The 22042-nt window shown below is 36.0% G+C and overlaps 1 protein-coding gene across 9 annotated transcripts in view; it reads right to left on the reverse strand.

Annotated features, from left to right (window-relative positions):
- The window catches only part of DGKB (diacylglycerol kinase beta), a 675344-nt gene that overhangs the window by 521320 nt on the left and 131982 nt on the right, over nt 1–22042 (reverse strand). For 5 of the 9 annotated variants that reach the window (XM_070264567.1, XM_023639309.2, XM_003364809.5 and 2 more), the window contains 2 exons: nt 5039–5115; nt 1220–1240 (listed from right to left, as the gene is read on the reverse strand). In XM_070264567.1, the coding sequence (XP_070120668.1) occupies nt 1220–1240; nt 5039–5115 (98 nt within the window). The remainder of the gene's footprint in view (nt 1–1219; nt 1241–5038; nt 5116–22042) is intronic. The other 4 variants (XM_070264566.1, XM_070264568.1, XM_023639310.2 and 1 more) reach the window with 1 other exon arrangement.

Below are 22042 nucleotides of genomic sequence, written 5' to 3' on the forward strand. Positions count from 1 at the left end.
TACCCTCAGCTCTCCTCGTTCTTTCTGTTCTGCAACTGAAATTGCTTGCCTACTAAACAACTGCATATGGAACAAAGATTGAGCAAGGAAAAGGAAGGAAGAAACTCATTCTGCTGACCCCAAGAAAAAGCAGGGCTAACTTTGCCTTTTCAGACAGTCTCTGGTGGGGATGCAGGTTGTCCAGAAAGGTGTGTTTGTTGAATAAGGTGCTCAACAAATAGCTAAGGCCTGTTTCATGAAAGCAACCATTTCCCTTGGAGAGTTGCCTCCTAGCAGAGCTCATATAGCCTGTCTTTGAGGGAGCTAGTAGGTTTCCATAAAGATCGGGGATGAGATCGGGGAAATAGCAAAGTCATCGCAGTCACTGAGTTGCCATTTCAGCCGTGCTTTACCCTAGGAGACTGTAATATGTAGGATCTGTATCTAAGTCAGTCCGGATCATTTTGATGTAATCAATTTCACTGTGACATATTGAGGATGAAATTACAGTGGTGGTTGTTACTGAAGCCACAGGGAAACTTGTGAATAAGAAGCTGCCAGTACATACCCATATCGTCCAGGGGAGACAGTATTATGGTTTTAGACAGCTCATGCTCTTTAGTAAGACATACTGTAATAGAAAAATCCATTTAGAGGACCCAAAAATGTGTTGTCATTCTATGCACCCAACTGAACTATGGACCTCAAATTGCTTTCCACAATGGACTTTACTGACAGAGAGTGGCTTAAACAACAGATGGGTTAACCTTTTTCCCAGGAGGGCAAAAGTCAACAGCTTTTCAGTTATATTTCCCTCACAGACTCTAACAGCCCTACAAAACAAAAAAATAGGTCCACATCAATTGCATTTGAATGCAACTTTTAAACCTGCCATTGTAAATTACTAAATTAAGACTTCCCTTAAATAAATTATTTTATCGGAGCCTGATTATGTTTTGGTGAAATTAGAAAATCAAATTCAAGAGTCTACAAAATTGAAGCCCACACTCTGTACCCTTTTTTATTCCATTAAGGTATCAGCTCCTCTGTTTGAGACTTTGATTTGAACAAATATCAGTCAATTATAACTTTATAAGTATAAGTATTACAGATAATCTTACATATTATATAAATCTCATTGGTACAGAAGTATAACTCAGTGATATGGATGAGAAATTCATAGCTCATATCAGAATAAAGAAAGAAAAGACAGATTTTAATAGAAAAGAAAATGTCTTACTTGGTTAAGAATGTCTTGTTTCTGTGCATGCAAGGAAAGAAAGAATACATGTGTTAATGTAACATAATTTATACTCGTTATCTCATATCGACGATAATTTAACTAAAAGGTCAAGTTTACAAATTGATTTTAAAACATACTCTAGATCCATGGGTCTCAAAATGTGGTTGCAAAAACAGCAGCATCAGCATCAACTAGGAAACTGATAGAAATACAAATTTTTGAGCCTCACCCCAGAAACATAAAAACTAAAGGGAGAGGGGGGCAGGCAGCAATCTGTCTTTTAAGACCCCCAGGTGATTCTGATGCAAGTTAAAATTTGAGGATCATTGATTAGATCAATCTTTGAAAGTAATAAGCAAACAGTTCTACGTGACATGAGATAAATATAATGAATAACAGATACAGTATGATTAAAACTTCTCAGAGATTATGAAAATATAACAGTATTTATAAAGCTATATTAGATTATGAATACTTATTCCCCACTCCTAATGTTTCCTTCTATTAAAATAACATGCCTAGCCTCTCTCCATGCCTTTAAATATCTGTCCATACATATGCCACTACTTAATTTCTTCCCTTCTCTTTAGATGTCAATGGAACAATTTGGAATTGAATTTGAAATCCAAGGGGGAAAAATTTATATTTTAAATATTAAATATATATTTTTAATATATATTATTAATATATTGTATTATATAAATATATTGATTATATATTACATTAAATATATATAAAATAAATATATATATGCATGCAATGCAATACTGGTTCTTTCTCTTATTATCAAATTCCAACACTCATGAATCAGTTATATCTGAGATGACCTGTGTTTTACTGTGAACCCTCTCGTTAAGACTGGATTGCTACTACAAACTAGCTATAATCATACTCTTAACATTATATTATTTACATAAGATCAGGTGGAGACTAATAGGAATCTCTTACCTTGTCAGGCATGAGTCAGTAATAATTATATGCACTGGAATATGCCATACTTATTCCATAAGCAATGTCGTTCAAAGTACATGAAATACCTTTCCCTTCCCCTTATTCTTCTCATCTCCCAAGGCCTTCCCTATCTTTCTATGGCCTAGTCAATGAATTGAAGAGGAAAGAGCATCAGTCTTAAACTGGGATTCCAGACAACTAAATTTTAATTATAGTTATTGTCACAACCCTATCTGGTTAATCCTGGGAAAGTCATTTTACCTTCCTTAAAATAAGTTCCTTTATTTAAGAACTTTATAATCCGTTTGGGAATCTCAAGACCTTTTTAAAGTTTTTATTTTTAGAGAATCTCTAAGGCCATCGTTTAGATTTATATTTTATAATTCTGTTATTTATTGATTCAAAGAATGATTATCAAATTATCTTTAAAAAATAGGAATTAAAAACAAATGATTCATCCATCTATTGCACTTAATATATGTTCTCTAAGATAGACTCAAAGAGGTCACGTTTTCACTGGATTAAGTTTTCTATACACAGCGCTTTTAAAATTCAGCAATTCAAGTGAATAATAAAAAAAATAATGCATCTACCATTTAAGCGGCTTTACTCTGTAAGGGGAGAAGCGATTTAAGAGATATTTAGGTGTTCTTTCTTTGCGAGTACATTTTATATGGATGATACAGGCCATGTTCATTTTAGAAAACAAAAGATCAGTTATTTATTCTAAAGGTAGACTAGATGAATCACTCTCCAATTTTTCTCGTATAATTGAGCTTCAATTAAGTAGTCATTTATGCCAAATAATTTTGAGCTCAACTTGACCAGTCAATAAAGAGTGACAATTTCACATGTCAATTGACAGTATGAATTTTCTTTTATAAACTTTATAAAGTTTCTTTTACAGACTTTTATAAACCTTTTATAAACCAGATGAAGTCATGTACTGAAGAGAACTTCAAGGCCTTAAAGATTCCTTTCTCAACATTGAATATTCCTAATTATTTCCTATTGGCTTTTGTAAAACACAAACTTGTGTTTTTAAAAGAGTCATACACGTTTAAATTTTTCTCCTAAAGGGAAAAAACCTATCAATGTTAAGATTAGAGAGTGGTTTCACTTTTACATTAGAATTACTTTTGTGTCATAATGAGATCTGACTTTTTTGTTTTCCAACTGTTCGTTATTTTAATAATGTATTTCAAGAGCAGATCTGTGTATTTGTGGAGAGGTATTACATTATTCAAAAGGCTGACATCGCATGTGTGTCTAATAATGAATCTAGTAATTACCTCAATAAATCCAGCATGCAGTGACTGATAATCCTCATGAAATATAATATCAGTGATACTGTCTTGAGAGTCCTTTAATAAGAAATCACTGAAGCAAAAAGGCTACTTTGCAAACAACATCACATTCCAACTGAATTCATAGCCAGCAGCTATCTTTAGGAAGAAAACATGTTTTATCTCTGTCTATAGATTAGATAACACGCATGTTTACAAGTATGGTTGGGAATGTAAATATTAATGACATTTTTAGGTCTTAAAGCAATTCAGTAAGGTTGTCATCTTTGCTTTTCCCACTCTGCTCTCTTGGTCTCTGAGATTTTCAGTTCTACAAATTTATCTGCCAACATTTTTCTCTCACTCTATAGCATCTAGGAAAATAAAATGTGAGGGAAATGTAGGTCAGAAGTCTGCTTTTTTCCCTGATACAGGGAAATGGGAATGATTTTAAATTGCCTTATTTTCCCCATGATATGCGGGCACTAAACATTAACTTCATTTTTTAAAAAGAAGATAAATCTTACATTAAAGAGTTTTAAAAGGTACAATATAGACAGAACAAGAAAATACGGCATGAAAAATTGTTAACTGCTAGAAATACTGAAAGGAAATTTAAAAAGAATATGAAAGTTTTGACCTTGGAATTTAGAGATCGGGTTTTGACTAAAATGCAAGTTCTATAAATCCAAGAGAAATATAATGTTGAATGGTAATCAGTAACCGTGGTCTGGTAAGCATTCAAAGCCACAATGACAATGATGACAAGAAACAAATCACATTTTAATCCGCAAACAAATCTATCTAGAGGGCTAGATAATACATCCGGGCAAAAGGGTCTTTTGCAAAGGGCAGTTTGTTTCAATTTCCATACAACCCAACTACCACTTGGTGAGGCTCAAGAGACCTCACAGCAACGTCAAACGTTTAAAATGAAACATCTCTTGGCTAACATTAAACAGAACATTATTTAGCAAATAATTAGGGTTCACTCAAGCATGGTATTCAAAATCAATCAACAGGACATAAAGTTTTTATAGGGAAAGAATTTCAGTGGCTTGTAAGCTTACTGGGTATAGGTTAACACAAGATGGGGGAAGAAATTCCTCTCATTTTGTCAAAGCTGGCTCTTTAAAGCAACAGATCAGTTAGAGCCTTCACAGACCCTTTCTTCAGTCAAGGGAATAATTTTCTGAAAGAAGTAAACCCCCTGCCTCACAGCAATGTTCATTTGGGGGTGAAATTTGCATGACATAGAGTGAGAGTCAGGCACATTTGCTCTGCCCTTCTATCTAATTCTGTTTGCTGACATCTAGGAAAATAACTTAACAATGTATTGTATATCATCTATACCCTTTTAAGCACATGATGTAGACGTTATTTTCATTAGCAAAATATTTTTGGATGAAAAAGGTAGTACAACATTTAATGTACCTTCCAGAATAGCATATAATAATGAATTTCTTTTTGTTTATGCTATAGTATACAGAATATGTATATTTCTAAGAGTTCTTCACTAAGAAAACTCTCCTCCAAGCATATATATAAAACTATGAAAAATAAAGAAAAAAGGTTTTACCCCTTCAGGATTATACTTTGCAAGCACACCATTACCATGGAATTCTTCAAGAACATCCTTTAATTTCTTTGTAGAATCTATAAGAAATAGAAAACGCACAAATTGTTTATATATGCCTAGTGTGGTTCTGCAACCCAGTTGAGAAACAAAAGACTTCTTAAAATAGAAATAATCACCAACAGATATTAAATTTTAAAGTGAACATGTAAAATTTTCTTTACCACTTTTGAAAGTCTATTTAATTGGAAAAGGCAACCACGAAAAAAGAAAGAAACAGAAAAAAGTACGTTTTGCCCAAGGCTATTGCCCAAGGATGGGGCCATGCCTGTGTATTATATGAATTGAGTAAATAAATGAATAGGTAGTAGGGGTTTTTTTTCCCTCTATTTTGATAACACAACATCTAAATGAAAGAAGTAACTTAATTTAAAAAGAAAACTTGGGCATTCGTTGTTGAATTTTACAGTTTACACAGTGCATTTTTTGTATATCACTGTATTAGCTAATACTAACCCTGCTGGATAAACAAGAAAAATAAAATGTGTGGCTAAGCCTCAGTGGTGAATGCACTCAGACGCAAGCTGTAAGATTTTAGTATTTTTCAGATATTTTTAGAAAGAATTTTCTAAATATACATACAGCTCAATACTAAAAAATATTTTAATTCAATTAAGAAACAAAGTTTAGATACGTTACCAAATGTATTTCAAATTACTTTTCTCAAATTTTTTATAATTTTTGGGACTTTCATCATATTAAGATTGAAACAAGAGAATCCTGAGTATTAATAATAATAATAATAACTTATGAAAGACAAATATTATTAGAATTTAAAAAATTATATACAAATATATGTATTTAATATACTGAAATAAAGCTCTCATAGTTATCAGAATATAATTTTTTGACCAAACAATCTCATAACTACAGCATATTTAAGTTAGAGTAAAACTATAGCTAGTAAATATTGGTGCCATCCAAATATTCAATCAAATTTGATTAACAGTGATAAAACAAGCTTTAGATAAAGATGTGGGATAAGCAGAAGGTTCTTAGTTCTCCACCATGGAACAGGGCATGGATATTGTTTCTTAGCATTTGAATATAACTCTTCCTGCCTTTCTCCAAAGCTTGGTGATATTTGAACCACCATAAAGTATTTACCAACACTAATTTACTAATGAGCTTTTGAAACACCTTGTTTGAAAATCCACTCTTAGATGCCCATCAACTGCATTATATCTACATTTTGTGAATTATAGTTTCCTTCAGAATGTACAACTTCATTTCTTTATATTGTATATTCTTTGGGGTTTTATAGGTATATGACTTTTTTTTATTGCAGTAAAATTCACATAATGTAAATTCACTTTAACCATTTTAAAGTATACAATTCAGTGGTTTTTACTATATTCACAATGCTGTGCAACCATCACCACTATCTAATTCCAGAACATTTCCATCACTCTGAAAGGAAACCCCACATTCTGAACATTTCATAGAAATGGAATCATATAATATGTTTTCTTTGTGTTTGGCTTCTTTCACTTAGCACAGTGTCTTCAAGTTTCACCGATGCAGTAGCACGTGTCAGCACTTCATTTCTTTTTATAGCTAAAAAGCATTCCATTTTATGGATATACTACATTCTGTGTATCCATTCATCAGCTGATGTACATTTGAGTTGTTTCCGTGTTTTGGCTTTTATGAATAATGTTGCTATGAACATTCAAGTATACATGTTTTTGTGCAAATATGTGTTAATTCTCTTGGGTACATACATAAGAGGAGAATTGCTGGTCATATAGTAACTCTATGTTTAACATTTTGAGGAATTGCCAAACAGATTTTCACAGGGCTGGTACTATTTTGCATTCCTGCCTTCAATATACGGGGGTTTCACTTTCTCCACACCTTTGCCAACACTTGTTATATTCTAGTTTTTTTTATTATAGCCATCCTAGTGGATATGAAAAGGTTTTGATTTACATTTGATTAGTCATTTGCTAATGACTAATGATGCTGAACACCTTTTCATGTGCTTATTGGCCATCTGTATATCTTCTTTGGAGAAATGTTTATTTAAGTCTTTTGGTCATTTTTCAGTTGAATTGTTTGTCTTTTTGTTGTCAATATTCTCTCTTGTGGGTGTGTGCATGTATGTATGCATGTGAGTGTGAGTGTGTGTGTGTGTTCACACTATAGCATACTTGAAGCCTGTACAGCTTCCTATGTATTTCTTTTTCAGTGTATATTTTGCTAGCACTTTCCATACTGATCAGTTTATTTGTAATGCCATGTTCCTTGCTCGACTACAGGTTGCCCTAGGAAAGAAAGGCAGAGCATTCAAATTTATTACCAAAAAAGCTGAAACAACAGAATTGTAATAAATATTGGGATTGAGTTGATCAGAGCTATTTCTAAATTAAAACAAATTACAGTAATTGCTTCAATATGCAATTTGGCAGAAACTTACACTACTTCAGACACCAGGTCGCATATTAAAAAGAGGCATGAAGCTGATTCCTCCCTCCCAAATCCTTCTGTGTGAAAGATAAGCCACTGTTCTAAGTTAGCAGAACAGCTTTTACTTCCTCTTGTTTATAGATGCAGACCCTTCTGTACATACCTACAGAGACAGACACGTATATAGATGCATAAATTCTGGAATAACATATCCCAAAAATCTAGGTTTATTTTAATCACCTTAGCCCCATGACAAAATGGAAGGGGGAGGGAAGAACACTTTGGTTTCTCATACATAGGCCTTCCACAGAACTTTAGAGACTGCCTGAAGGTGGACATTTCATTTCAGGCTTCCACAGGAGTGAGAAACACATTCAGTAATCATTTATAAATGTCCCAGAGAAAACAATAGCCTTTAAAATTATTCACGTTATTTTTCAATGGTTTACTGGTCATAGTTTCTATTGGAATATTCTTAGTGAGAAGACCTCTAGGAATAAAGTAATAAATTAAGAGCCAAAATCTCTCTATCTGTGACTGCCATTTCCATGAACTGAGGCTCATTGATGATCTTGGTCTGGGACACTTTAAGAAGCTCCAGTTCATATTCAGGTGAATCACCACCAACTGAACTTACTCCTTTTCCAATTCTCAAGTTCCATCTTTAATATCTTGACATCTGAATTTTACCCAGGATCCAATACTCACTCCACAATCTAGTTTAGAAAATCGAGTATTATCTTGTTCTTATATTCCTGTCCCAATAACCTTTCTTGGGCCCAGTCTCTCTAAGATTGAGGCCTTGACTTTCCCAGCCAATCTTCTTGGATGGAGATTTTGGTATGGAACAGCAGAGGCTTCCAGATATCCTACCAGGCCCCATAACCTTTAAATAGAATTCCCTTATGTGAACTGTCTACATATCTGCTTGGAGTCCCAAATTGCACTAGACTGTGAAAGCCCCATTGCTGTATACTCCCTTCCTTCATAGCAGAACACACATTTACTTATTTTCTAACTCAGCTGCTTTTCTGAATTTGTTCCTATTACCTATCACCATAAACCTTCCTATCTTTTTGATTACGTCAACTCTGAATCTGTCCATCCAAAACAACACTGGGGCAGTGGGGAGGAGAAGGGATGCATGACCGGATCTGACCTACCCCCTAGTACAAGACAGACACCAAGGACGTGACGCCTGGATGAACAGATAAGAGGTGAATGAAAGACATATTTCAGCTAATATTGGAGCTTCAAGTACATGAGCACAGTGACTGATTCTGAGCTGAACAACGTTGAGAAATGCAGGCTGGCAGCCAGACAGGCAGGCAGCTGTGAGCTGGGATATCAATTCACACTTAATATATATCTGTAATGGGACAAAGGTTTGGAGTCCGAGAGGGTTGGCAATTGCTGGAGTGCTGGGCAGCCAGGTTCAAACAGCTAGTTTAATCCTTGGGATAAGAGATCAGGACAGATGCTCAACACAAAATATCAGGTCTCCTAGAAAGCAAAGGAGGGTTATGATTTAGGCAACTCTGAAATAGAGAGCTAATTCCTAAGGCACTGTTACTTGGCTTAGCTAATAGGGTAAGAAACTTGGAGAAGAATGCTGGATACCAATTGCTGTGCTTTGACTGGCATATTCATCTTACCAAGAAGTAATTTAATATTAATAACTACAGCAGAGAATGAGGTCATTTTATTTTGTCTTTTTCATCACCATCAGAATCATCTAAGAACGAAGGGGGTACTAAGCCTAAAAATGAGAATAATTTTGTTCAGCAAACACTTTTGTTAAATGCTGGGACAGAGGAAATGTATATGGGGCCTGATAGAGTAGATTTTCTCTTATGGCTTGTCTTTCTAGCATCTGCTCTAGTGCATGAGCTTTTCCAGAAGGCCCCTAAAGTGCCCACTCCCTGTGAACCCTCTCATGTTTGGCTGAGTCAGGTAATATACAATGCCATGAGAGTTAAACTAGTAACATTTTAGGAATGTGCAGTTAGGAATGTTCTGAATTTTAACATAAATTTCAAGGAAAATTTAATTCCTTTCACATAATTCTGGAATAAAAATAAATCAGTAAGTACACTTGGCAATGTTTAGAAAATAGAAGAGTCAAGTTAATGAGTCTTAAAAAATGCTACATGAAAATTGAAACACTTTTGCGGCCAGCCCTGTGGCGTAGTGGTTAAGTTCGGCATGCTCCACTTTGGTGGCCCAGGTTCACAGGTTTGAATCTCAGGTACAGACCTACACCACTCATCAGCCATGCTGTGGCAGCAACCTACATACAAAATAGAGGAAGCTTGGCACAGAGGTTAGCTGAGGGCCAATCTTCCTCATCAAAAAAAAGGAAACACTTTTAGTTTACTTCATATCTCTTTGGGTGTCTGTTACATCTTGAATGAGCTTCCTTTGTGATTTCATGGCATCTTTGCCTCTTTATTGCAAAAATCTCAACACACACTTGTCAGACTAATAGCATAGGCCTAGCAGAGTAATGGAAAGATTTAAAGCCAGATAGATTGGATTTTGGATTTGTGTCCTGTGTCCAGAATTCTTGGCTGAATGTCCCTGGGCATATTTTTAACCTCTCCATGACTCAATTTTCTAATACTTAAAACTAGAATAATGATACAGACCTTGCAAGACTATGACTAGCAAATTCTCTGGTGCCCAAGAAATTCCTGCTCCTTTGTTCCGTGCTAAATATGACTTCAAACATATTATCATCATTCAATAGTTTCCCATTGTCTTTAGATTGAAGCGCAAACTCCTCTTGGCATAATGTGTGTCAAAATATGGTGCAAACGCACCTACCAATAATTATTTTCTATGCCTTCCATATTTACAATTTAATATCCAGTCATCCAATTCTCAACATATCTCCTGATTTCAGAGCGCTTTCTTTGCTCACGATGTTCTTTTTGCCCAGGATTCCCTTCAATGAAATTCCCATCAAATGAAGTTCAAACAATGTATGTTACAGTTACCTGCCACCTTGTTCACAAAACCTCTCAAGACCTCCTTCAATCATAGTAGATAGCAATTTCCCCTTCCTGAAACTCCCCTTAACAATTCTCTTAGAATTCGCACCTAATTTATGCATTGAGTACTATTAACACTATTAATTAAAATTTGCATGTGTGGAGTCTTTTAGAGTTTGCAAAGTGTTTTATCTTATTATCTCATTTAAAACTCATAATTACAGTATGACTTTATCAAACTCTCTTCCCACTTAACACATGAAGAAATCAAGGTTAAAGAAATCATCACATTTAAAATTACACAGTTAAATGGGGTTTGAAGTAGTTATCCAAACTCTTGTATATGACTCAAATCTTTATCTTGGAAAAAGAAGCAACAGAAATTTCCAGTACAGCTGAGGCATCTATTTCAGAGTTCATGACTTTTGTTAATATAGTTCAGGTAATTTTATTACCTATTTTTCTAGGGCATGGAAATATTCAACTTCCTTTACCCACTTAAATTAACAGATGAAGAATATACCTTATAAATACACAAGAAATGCAACAAAAAACAAAAGAAAGAAGAATCATATGGATATTTTTTAAATTAAAGTGTTTAATTGCATTTTATTTTATTTTTTGCTCAGGATTACCTTTCTGTTTGATAATAGAATTAGAATACGTATATATCTTTGTTTTTCATTTTGAAAACTTTAAAATACGCATAAATTTTGCACAATATATGTATTTTATATAGTTATTATAGGAATGCGTCTTAAAGAATAAACTTTAAAATTGTTTATGCTGTATTATTAGGGGAAAGTACATGGAAAAGACAGAGGATTATTAAACAGAAGTAAAAGAGAATTCTTATAATGCCTCATGAGAAAACCACTTTTTATTTATTCCAAAGTGAATATATTTTAAAAGTCAAGGCCAATAGTTTTACCATCCAAACTGTAGTCATAGCTGCTATGAGATTATCATATTCAACTGTTAACACCAAGACTATCTAACTTATAAAATGAATTTGTCATTTTTATAAATAAGTTTTTAAAGAACTGACTGTAGGTAATTATAACATTACATGGAACCATGGAAAAGTCATCTTTTGGTTCTCTCAGCTCAGTGTTTTCAAAAGTTTTCTTCAAATCTAGGCTTCCCAAGCTTTTTCACCTTATCACAAAGGATATTTGTGGCCTAGAAATCTTTTCTTGGGCCCAGCAAAAAGAATCTTTGCAGTGGCTATTTTAACCCTGTAGCAGATAAGTTAGTTTCAACTGTTTAAAGAGAAGAATTTCCTAATTTAAATACTGAGCGAGCATTAATGTCGATACAACATATTAGTATTTGGTACAAAATTGATAAAGTTTCCCTTAGTACGTAGTACTTAAAATTAGCAAAAGAGTTTTATCTTTCTCTAACCCAAATGTTTGTGTGTAACCCAGTGGTACTCAAACCTGGATCCATCTCAGGATCATCTGGGTAGCTTTTAAATACACTGACGCCTGGGCTCAAAAAACAGTGATGAAGATTGCATCGGCCTGGGGTGGATCCCAGGCACAGGAATTTTTTAAAAACTCCTCACCGGTTTTTATATGTAGCTAAGTTTGAATTAACCAATGCTCTGATTCTTAAAGAGATATATAAAAACAATTGAGAGTTAATCAGCAAATTTTTTCCTGCTAAGTTTTCCTATATAAATATATACATATATATTGTTTGGTTCTCACTCAAGGGGTTCTTAGGGAAGAAAATTTTAGAACACTTTATTTAAAAATTTATTTATCCTCATCTCAGGTCACAATAGCAAAACATGGTACTTTTCAAAACCAGAAGATCCAGAAATTGATTTTTCTATTAATGCAATTCCCCAGATGATAGAAAAGATGTTCTACTTAAATTGTAGTCAGCAGCAGAAAAGAAACACCTACAGCACTAGAAAAAAAGATATTTGGAGAACTAGTCACCAAGAGACAGAAGTTCATATCTACTTCTGTGAGGATTATAATAAAAGTATAAAGAGATTGAAAAAGAAATATGGAACTATTGTTAAAAATAATAAGAGGCACGTTGTAGCAATTTATATAATTGAAATCTATACACCTGGACACCCAGATGTTTAAAAAACATCCTAAGAAGAATATTCTAATGATACAGCTACACTAGGAAGAGCTGTAAAAAGGCTTTGATGCTGTTCCGAGTGCAAGTGTCCTCTCTACATGTTGCTGCTAAGATCTTGTGCTCACTGTTAATTTAAAAAGATGATGGTCATAATATCTTTGAGAAAACTGCTATACACTCTGCAGTAACTGTTTCTATTTATTTGGAAAGACTACTATTTAATTCCAGAATAATGTTGATTTGAGACTATGAAGAAAGTTTCCTTTATCCTTTTGAGAATCATTATTTTCTGACACTCCTAAGAGGAGTTCCTAAAACTCTTTCCTGTATTTGTGATTTTTTTCCTTCTGCATCTATCTGTACTTAAGTTTTAAGTTTTGATGTGTACATCCAGTCTAATGCCTTGCACAAAATATTTGTAAGAATGATCTTTGAATACACAGAATATCTGATAATTTGGTTAGCAAATCTATGCCCGTCAGACACTGTCCTGGGAGCTCAGGAAATAATTTATATTTTATATAGATTTTATTGTGTAGAAAATTCATTAGGATACTATACACTTGCATTTGAACCACTCGCCCACACTCTAACTAAAAATTTATATTGAAAGCATAATTTTAATTAGGAACTATAATTGGTGACTAAATTGACTGGTGCAGTAAAGTGGTGTGCTGGTAAATGTTTACCAGCTGTTGAGGATGCAGAGCGCTGACTCGTGGTGTTTGCCAATTTACCTGTTGTAAACTTTCCCACCATGGCCATTTCAAGCCCCTAGCATGACATCAGGAATGTGGAGATGGGAAGAGACGCTAACATTCAACTCTCATGAGCAGCAATTAATGAATTAATCAGCATAGAATTTTATACACTTTAGTGAGAATGAACATGTCTTCCAAGACAAATACAGAGATAAGGAGCAGAAACCAAAGGCCTCAGTTGTGACTGCTCTAACAATCCTTCAAATATTTGAGAAGCATGTACTGAGTTTAGAGCAAGTATTGTTCTAAGTACCTGGAATATACCATTGCACAAAACAGAAAATATTCTTGCTCATGTATTTTGTAGTCTAATGCAAGAAGATACAAAACAGAATAAATTAATATAGTATATCAGAAGATTTCAACTGCTACAGAAAAAGAAACAGTGCAATGTAAGGAAGATTATCCATTTGCAGGACACAGTTTGCCATTATAAATAGCAAGGTTAGAGTAGAATTCCATGAAAAGGTTCCATTTGGGCAAAAAATTTTTTTTTTACAGATTGGTACCTGAGCTAACATCTGTTGTCAATCTTCTTTTTTTTTTTCGTCTTCTTCTTTCCCCAAGCCGCCAGTACATAGTTGGGTATTCTAGTTGTGAGTGGCTCTGGTTGTGACATGTGGGATTCTGCCTCAGCATGGTTTGATGAGCGGTGTCATGTCTGAGCCCAGGATCTGAACTGGTGAAACCCTGGGCAACCAAAGTGGAGCACAGGAATTTAACCACTTGGTCACGGGGCCGGCCCCTCGGCAAAATTTTGAATCTGATTTATATTTCCAAAAAATCACTCTGTTCCTGTAAAACTAAAGAAATCTGAATAAACTCTGTGAATTATGCCAAGGTCTATTTTCTGTTTCTGATAGTATTTTATAAACTGTAGTTATGCAAGATGTAACCATCTGTAATTGGTACATGGGGCCTTCCTGTATGTATTTTTTGTAATTTCCTGTGAATCCATCATTATTTCAAAATATTTTTTAAAAAGAGCACTCTGGCTATTGTATTGAAAACAGACTGTAGAAGACAAGGGTAAAAGCAAGGAAATAATTAAGAAATTATTAAATTAAATCCATCTAGAGATTTGATGACTTTGCATGATGGTGTTAGTGGTGGAGCAGGAAAAATGGATTATTTACAAAGTGGAGCCAAAAGGATTTCCTGATGGATTGAATATGGGTTGTAAAAGTGAAGAATCAAAGATGATTCTGAGGTTTTATGTTTGAGCAATTGGAGGGACGAAGTTGCCACAAAGAAAGGAGAAACACGCAGATGGAGCAGGTTTGGGATTGAGAATTCTCAATTTTAGTGTTAGGTATTTTATATTTAAGAAATCTATTAGGGGCTGGCCCCGTGGCCAAGTGGTTAAGTTCGCGCGCTCTGCTGCAGGCGGCCCAGTGTTTCGTTGGTTCGAATCCTGGGCGTGGACATGGCACTGCTCCTCAGACCACGCTGAGGCAGCGTCCCACATGCCACAACTGGAAGAACCCACAACAGAGAATACACAACTATGTACCGGGGGGCTTTGGGGAGAAAAAGGAAAAAAAAAATCTTTAAAAAAAAAAGAAATCTATTAAATATCCAAGCGTAGCCTTTAAGAAAGCACTTATATATGAATGTGGAATTCAGGGGAGAGTCTGGGCTAAAGAACTAAATTTGAGTGTTATTTGTATAAATGATGTTTAAAGCTAGAGAACTGGATGATATCACATGGAGAGTGAACATAGAGAAGATACCAAGGACTGAGACCTGGAGGACTCCAAAGTTCAGACAGCAGAAAGAGAAGAAGAATCTGCAAGAAGACTAAGAATGAGTCTCTAGTGAAATAGCAAGAAAACCAGGGGAAGCAATGTGTCATGAGAGCGAAGCGTCGTATAATGTCAAGGAAGATGAGAAGCAGAAACTGACCACTGGATTTTTAGGAAGAAGAAAGTCATTCACGTCCCTGTCAAGAACTGTTTCAGTTTAGGGATTAGGGCAAAAATCCCGATCAGAGTGAGCTAAGAGCAAATAAGATGGAAGGAATGGGAGGCAGCAAATATAGGCAACTCATCCCAAAAGATTTGCTGCAATGGAATCAAAGAATTTGAGCAGCGGTTGGACTGCAGGAAGTGGACTCAAGTTGATTTTGTCAGAAGAGAGAAAAGAAAGTAATTTTGTTCACAGCAGAACACCTGGTTTAGTACGAGGGCATGGCCAGTTCACCTAAGTGGAGAGGCATAGTATATGGGTTCATATGCTTGGGGGAGGCAGATGTCTGGTTGGTGTATGTAAAGTAGTTGGAAAGGTCAAATTAACTAGGGTTATGGTTGTCCGTTCAAGTGCTATAGAGTGAGAGGGGCAAGGACGTTAAGGAAGGAAGCAAGAAGATAATTTTAATGACTTTTCAGGGGGGACTACGCTTGGGTTTTGGATTAATACTTCAGTCCAAGTGGACTATTACTTCAATTAAGGAGGAGGCCACTGTGTGACTGCTGGTCATTCTCTTTAGTTTGAGAGAAAACAATTTCTGGCAATTAGTGTGCCTTTCAGAGCGTTACGCCCTCTACTCAGATGCCAACCTCCTCTGTACCAGACATAAGGGGATATGGAAAAGAGAAATTTGGAATTAAAGTTCCTTTCCAGGTGGGTTTCCCAGGAGTTAACGGTACCTCAGTCGTTCTTGTCTTTTTTCCCCCAGCCTTCCTTCATTTTTCTCTCCATTCTTTTGAGTGGCTAATTAAGCTTAGACACATTTAGTTCCAGTTAATAATTATCTTTTCAGCCTTCTTCCTCGTCCAGCGAATGATAAAATAGAGAACCCATGTAGTTCAGCTCTATGTGGAGCCATCACTAGTAATGGTGGAGAAAGGTTATTTCCCTAGAGAGATATTGTCAGCCTCATGTCCCTACTCCACTGCGCCTGCTCCTCCCTTCACATCTCATGATGCTCTACCATCTCCAGCACACACTCACCCGAGTCATTTTAGAGAGGTTGAAAAATAACAGTGAAATGATTCGGGAGACTTTCTGCCCCTTGATGACACTTTCTAACCTATATGGTTGAAGTTACCATATTTTTTTCTGCTCCTTTGGCTTAAAGTTTCCTTATTTATTCTCTACAATTTTTTCTTTCTTTTTAAAGGTTATTTTGATTCATTTCTTGGGCTTGGTGAGGGGATGTTTAAGAAAATGCATTCATTGTATTTCCCCAGATAGACTAGATTTTTCTAAAAAAAATATTGTTGAGGGGCCGGCTTGGTGTCTCAGCGGTTAAGTTCACAGGTTCCGCTTCGGCGGCCGGGTTCGGATCCCGGGTGGGGACCTGGCAGTGCTTCGCACGCCATGCTGTGGTAGGCGTCCCACGTATAAAATAGAGGAAGATGGGCACGGATGTTAGCTCAGAGCCAGGCTTCTTCAGCAAAAAGAGGAGGATTGGCAGCAATTAGCTCAGGGCTAATCTTTGCCCCCCGCCAAAAAAAATATTGTTGAAAGAAATGATGATTTCATGCACTATTGTTCAAATAGTTCCTTCACAAAATATGTGGAATCTCCAAACTAATGAATCAATTCATCAACTAAATATCCATATTTTTAGATTGACAAGTGTTGCTTAACTACCATTCACTATTTGTGGTGACATTATTGCTACTGGTAAGTGGGGATAACAATAATGTCTTCCTTATCCTTATGCTGCGGTTAGTACCTGGTGCATAGTAAATCTTCAGACTGGGAATCCTCATCCTCATCTGTGCTGCCAGATTTACTCTGAGTTCTGGGAACTTTTCTTTTCTTTGCTATAACCTTAATATCAGATTATTCTCAATTTTCTTCATTTTCTTTTGCATTTTCTCTAGATACTTTAAACCTCCTATTTGAACCAACAACCAGGACATAATACAAAATGTTTTAACTAAAGTTACACTCAAATTATCAATTTTAATTTTTTTGATATGGGAAATTCACTTCTGTGGGCAATAAAGTGCAGTCATTTTATGTGTTCTAATCAAAATATTTAATGAAATGCAACTATGAGTTACATTTTGAATCTGTACACTATTAAAAATTTTTAAACCAACACTAGTTTAGAAGATGACGGTTTTTTTTTTTAAGTTCTTATGTGGGTTGCAGAACACTTACTGAGAAACCAGACATTCTGGCAACAATTGTGTATTCCCTAGTCATAAAGCTAATAACATCTTGTTTTTTGTGGGGGTTTTTTGGTGAAGAAGATTGGCCCTAAGCTAATGTCTGTTGCCAATCCTCCTCTTTTTGCTTGAGGAAGATTGTCACTGAGCTACCATCTACGCCAATCTCCTATTTTGTATGTGGAACTCTGCCACAGCATGGCTTGATGAGCAGTGTGTAGGTCTGTGCCCACGATCTGAACTGGTGAACTCCAGGCTACTGAAGCAGAGCACACGAACTTAACGACTATGCCACTGGGCCAGCCCCAACATCCTCTTTTAAGACAATACAAAATTACCAAAGCTTTCAATTAATCTCTGACTGTAAAAATCTTCAGCTCTCGGTACATTTACCAGGAAACATAATATTAGGCAATCTGAGAAAACGGTCTGTTTATTTTGCGGATATACATATTTCAAAGAACATAATTTTCTCACATACATATTTTAAAGAACTTAAAAATCCAAAATACTATTCCCAAATCTTAAATTCAAAGCAGAGTTCAGGGAAATATGCCATATTCATCTGGTGGCTTTAGCTATCTACTCATCTTGACCATGCCGCTGAAGGCTGGGAGAGCTTTAGTGTGAACAGGAGGGCTATAACTGTACACGTAATTAGAAGTAGTTCAAAGATTTGCTTCCAGACTTTGAGTCTTACATGATCTATGGGATAATCCTTTCATAAAATGGACCTCCATTTTCTCCCTCTAAAACTGAGGAAATTAGAAGAAACAATATGTAAGGACTCTGCCAGCCACAACATTCTATGATTCTATGATAACAAAGATCTCCAGATGTCCTGGGAGGACCGGCAGTCCCACACCCTCTAAATATTGCCTTCCTAATATTCTCATCTCTAATTCTCACTTCCCTCAATCTTTATCCCACTTTTGAACAGAAAAGTTTATACTGAGTAACTTGGAAATTTCTAATCCCATTACCAGAAAAGCTGAAAAAAGGGGGAGCAGAGCAAGAATCCCAGTTCAGAAAAGAATATGATTTTCTGGCATGTCAAATTCCCCAGCGTTATCACACCCTCTTACTGGTATTATATTTGAGAAACATATTTAGAATTATACTTATTACTCTGAAAAATGATGAGCTTTGATCAAGTTCCCTTAAAGCTTAAACTGACAATTTTAAACTGAGAACTTAACCTACAATGTGAAAGTCAATTTTCATATTTTTAAAAATTATTGGGCAAAGAGTAGACAGTAGATGAAGCCCTGTATGTATGGACATTGTCCCTTACTTCTGATGGACATCCCGTCACACAGTGTTCAGAAGGGAAATCTATGCTGGTGTTTTTTATTAAATGGTACCTCTCACAATCTATATCCTTACATTGGAATGTTTGTTACTACAACTTCCAATAGTCTTTACCATAATTTGCTATCAAATTTAAAAACTTGCTAAAATTGAGATAATGTGTAGGCTCTTCTGAATGAAAGGAGTTCTGACACACCTTAGCTGTATTTCAGCCATTCACCTAAAAGGATAAAGGCTAGTCCCAAATTGTTCAAATATTTCTGAAGATCTAAAAAGAAGTAAATGATTAAGGGTGATGATTTTGTAAAGGAGTTTAGTTACAAAGTAAGTCTGAGACAGTTTGAGAGATTTAAGGACCTGGCAACATTGCACCGTTTAAAAGTCGGGAATGAGAAGATTCTAGCGAGGGAGGTTGCCGCAGCCTCCCTGGTGGTTTGCAGGGATCCATTGACCAATGCACTTCTATGACAGAGGAAATTCTCAGCCATGTTGGGGGCAAAAAAAAGAAAAATCAAAAAGCCATGCCAGAACATAAAAGCTTCCAAAGGGAAGCTAATACTGTTTATTAGTTTCCTAGGGCTACTGTAAAAAATTACCACAAATCTGATGGCTTAAAACAACAAAAATTTATTTTCTCATAGCTCTGGAGGCCAGAGGTCTTAAATTAAGGTATCCTCAGGGTTGGTTCCTTTTGGAGTCTCTGAGGAAGAATCTGTTTTATGTCTCTCCCTTAGCTTCTGGTGGCTGCTGCAAATCCTTGGCAATCCTTGCCTCGTCGACACATCCCACTAATCTCTACCCTTGTCATCACACGGCCTTCTCCCCATCTCTCTGTGTGTTCTCCCCTTCTGTCTTTTGTAAGGACACTGGTCTTTGGACTTAGAGCCTGCCCTAAATCCAAGATGAGCTCATCTTGAGATCCTTAATTACATTTGCAAAGACTCTTTTCCCAAATAAGGTCACCTTCACAGGTTCCGGGGGTTAGAACTCAGAGATATCTTTTGGGGGGCACTACTCAACCCACTACATACTGGTTTTAGGTATAAACTTTAAAGGTGATGTTTAGCCAGAACTTTTTTTGATGCGTTGCTCTGAAAAATGCAAAGACCTTAATGGAATTTTGTAAAGTTTATTTTTTTGTTAAGCGATGTGTTAGTTCAGGTCCTCTGAGAAGCACATGAAAGAAACTGGAGAGACATCTGGGAAAGATAAGGGGGAGCAGAAGTAGGCAGGGAGAACCTTCAGACTGTGGAGCAGGTCTAACAGCTGGGAAAGGGGACACGAAGGAAGGGCCCTGAGTGGCAAGCCCTCAGAGGTGGTGCAGCTCTGAGAATGTCTCCACCAGGCCAATGAGGGGCTCCTGAGCAAACATCGCCCATTGGAAGAGTGCTGTGCTGGAACTGGTATCTCCCGCCAGTACTCTGCTTGGTCATTGACTCAGAGCAGACCAGGGAGAGCATGGCCTCCACATCAAAAATGCGGTAAATCCAAAGGGTAAAGCCTAAATGATGAGGAGGTAGTCAAAGCTCATGTGAAAAGTCTTCTGTCACTATTCATCAAAGTCCTGAGAAATTCAAGAAGAAGGAAAATTTTGTGAACATAGCTCTTTTGATATCTCTGGGACATGTCCTGCTCTAGGACATCCTTGTAGGATTGTTGATTATGAGATAATGCAAAGAGATCTTTATGACTCCCAATACCACTGTTATTATTACGGTCGAGAGGTACTGGCAACCTTGAAGGCATATTACATAATTTTGGTGATATAGTATCTGGAGTAGGGTGCTGATGCAGATGACTTTGCTCTGATGAAGGATTACTTAAATGTTCCCAATAGCAAGAAGGTACTTGAATTGATTAATTGGGCTACAAAACAGATCTCATGTCTGACAATAAATTAAGTATTAAAAAAGACGCTGTTCTATAGTTTCTTTGCTAAACTTCCAAAATATGTTTGAAGCAAGCTAACCAAATATACATCTTAGGTCTAGTACCGAGGCCAGATTTACTATTGTGGACAATGAAAAGTTGAAGAGTAGTTTGCACAAAATAGTGAAGAATTACAACAAGGAATTTGTTTCACTTAATTATTGCTGTGAAGTGGAAGGAGAGAAAGCATAAATACTTGATACAAATCTTTAAATAAATTTTAGATTATGCAGATAATAATTTGGTAAGCATATGTGGTCATGACACAAATATGAGTATCACATACTCTCATATTATCAACAGTCATACTGACATAAGCAAAGTGAATGGAAACAGATGCGGAATCTGAGTTGTCAGACTCTAATTGCTGTTGTCTACGGCATCGGTTGATAGTTCACAGCCATCCTTTTCCAGAGTCAGTAGACTCAACAGGAGAAAATGCTCCACTGGCTCCAGGTACTTAGACATGATCTTGCACACAGACACGGCCAAACCTCAGTCATTTACTTCCTGCCTCTCCTATGCCTTCACCAGCTCCCACCTGCTCTTCCTTCCCCTTCAGCAAGCGGCAGCATTCATTACATTTTCCATCGCTCTTTTCACTAAACTTCAGTGAGGAAGTCTGCAACAGTTTAGTTTTAAAAACTACCTTGCCTCCGTTGTTTTTGTTTTGTTAAAGGTTATTTTCTTCACTGCATCTTTAACATATTATTCATTCTTCAAGTTTCTGCTTAGAAGGAAAAGGTAATTTGTATCTAGTACTTTACACAGCAGAATTATTGTATACTGCACACACATGTACCAATAAGCTCATAAAGTGCTAAATAATTAAATGTTAAATGATTAAGTAATTGGTGCTTTAATGCTTTATATTTCAGTATTTATTATTACTTGGGAAAACTTGGTTGGGTATTTTCATAAGCTTGGAAGCATTCTTATTTTCCCTATTAAAAAATAAAGGCATAGCGGCTTCTACTATTAAAAAAATCAATAATCAACACATTTTCAACAATGGATTGGATTCAGATCACAAGGGATACATGCATTACACTTATTAAGTAGAAATAGAGTATATGTAGTCAGTGAATTCAGTCAAAGTAACTGAAGGATAACAAAGAAGTTAGTGAAGAAGAGACCACAAGAATGAGAAAAGCCAAGAATAGCTTTGGAATTTAGCCAAACAGAACAGAGGGTCCAAAGAAACCTGAACAGTATGGTCCCCAACATCAGCTGCTCTAAATAAGGAGTTCTAGCGCAGACCCCGTGGCCTAGTGGTTAAGTTCAGCAAGCTCCGTGTCAGTGGCCTGGGTTCAG

The sequence above is a fragment of the Equus caballus genome, chromosome 4 (assembly GCF_041296265.1).
Source record: "Equus caballus isolate H_3958 breed thoroughbred chromosome 4, TB-T2T, whole genome shotgun sequence".
Lineage (NCBI taxonomy): Eukaryota > Metazoa > Chordata > Mammalia > Perissodactyla > Equidae > Equus > Equus caballus.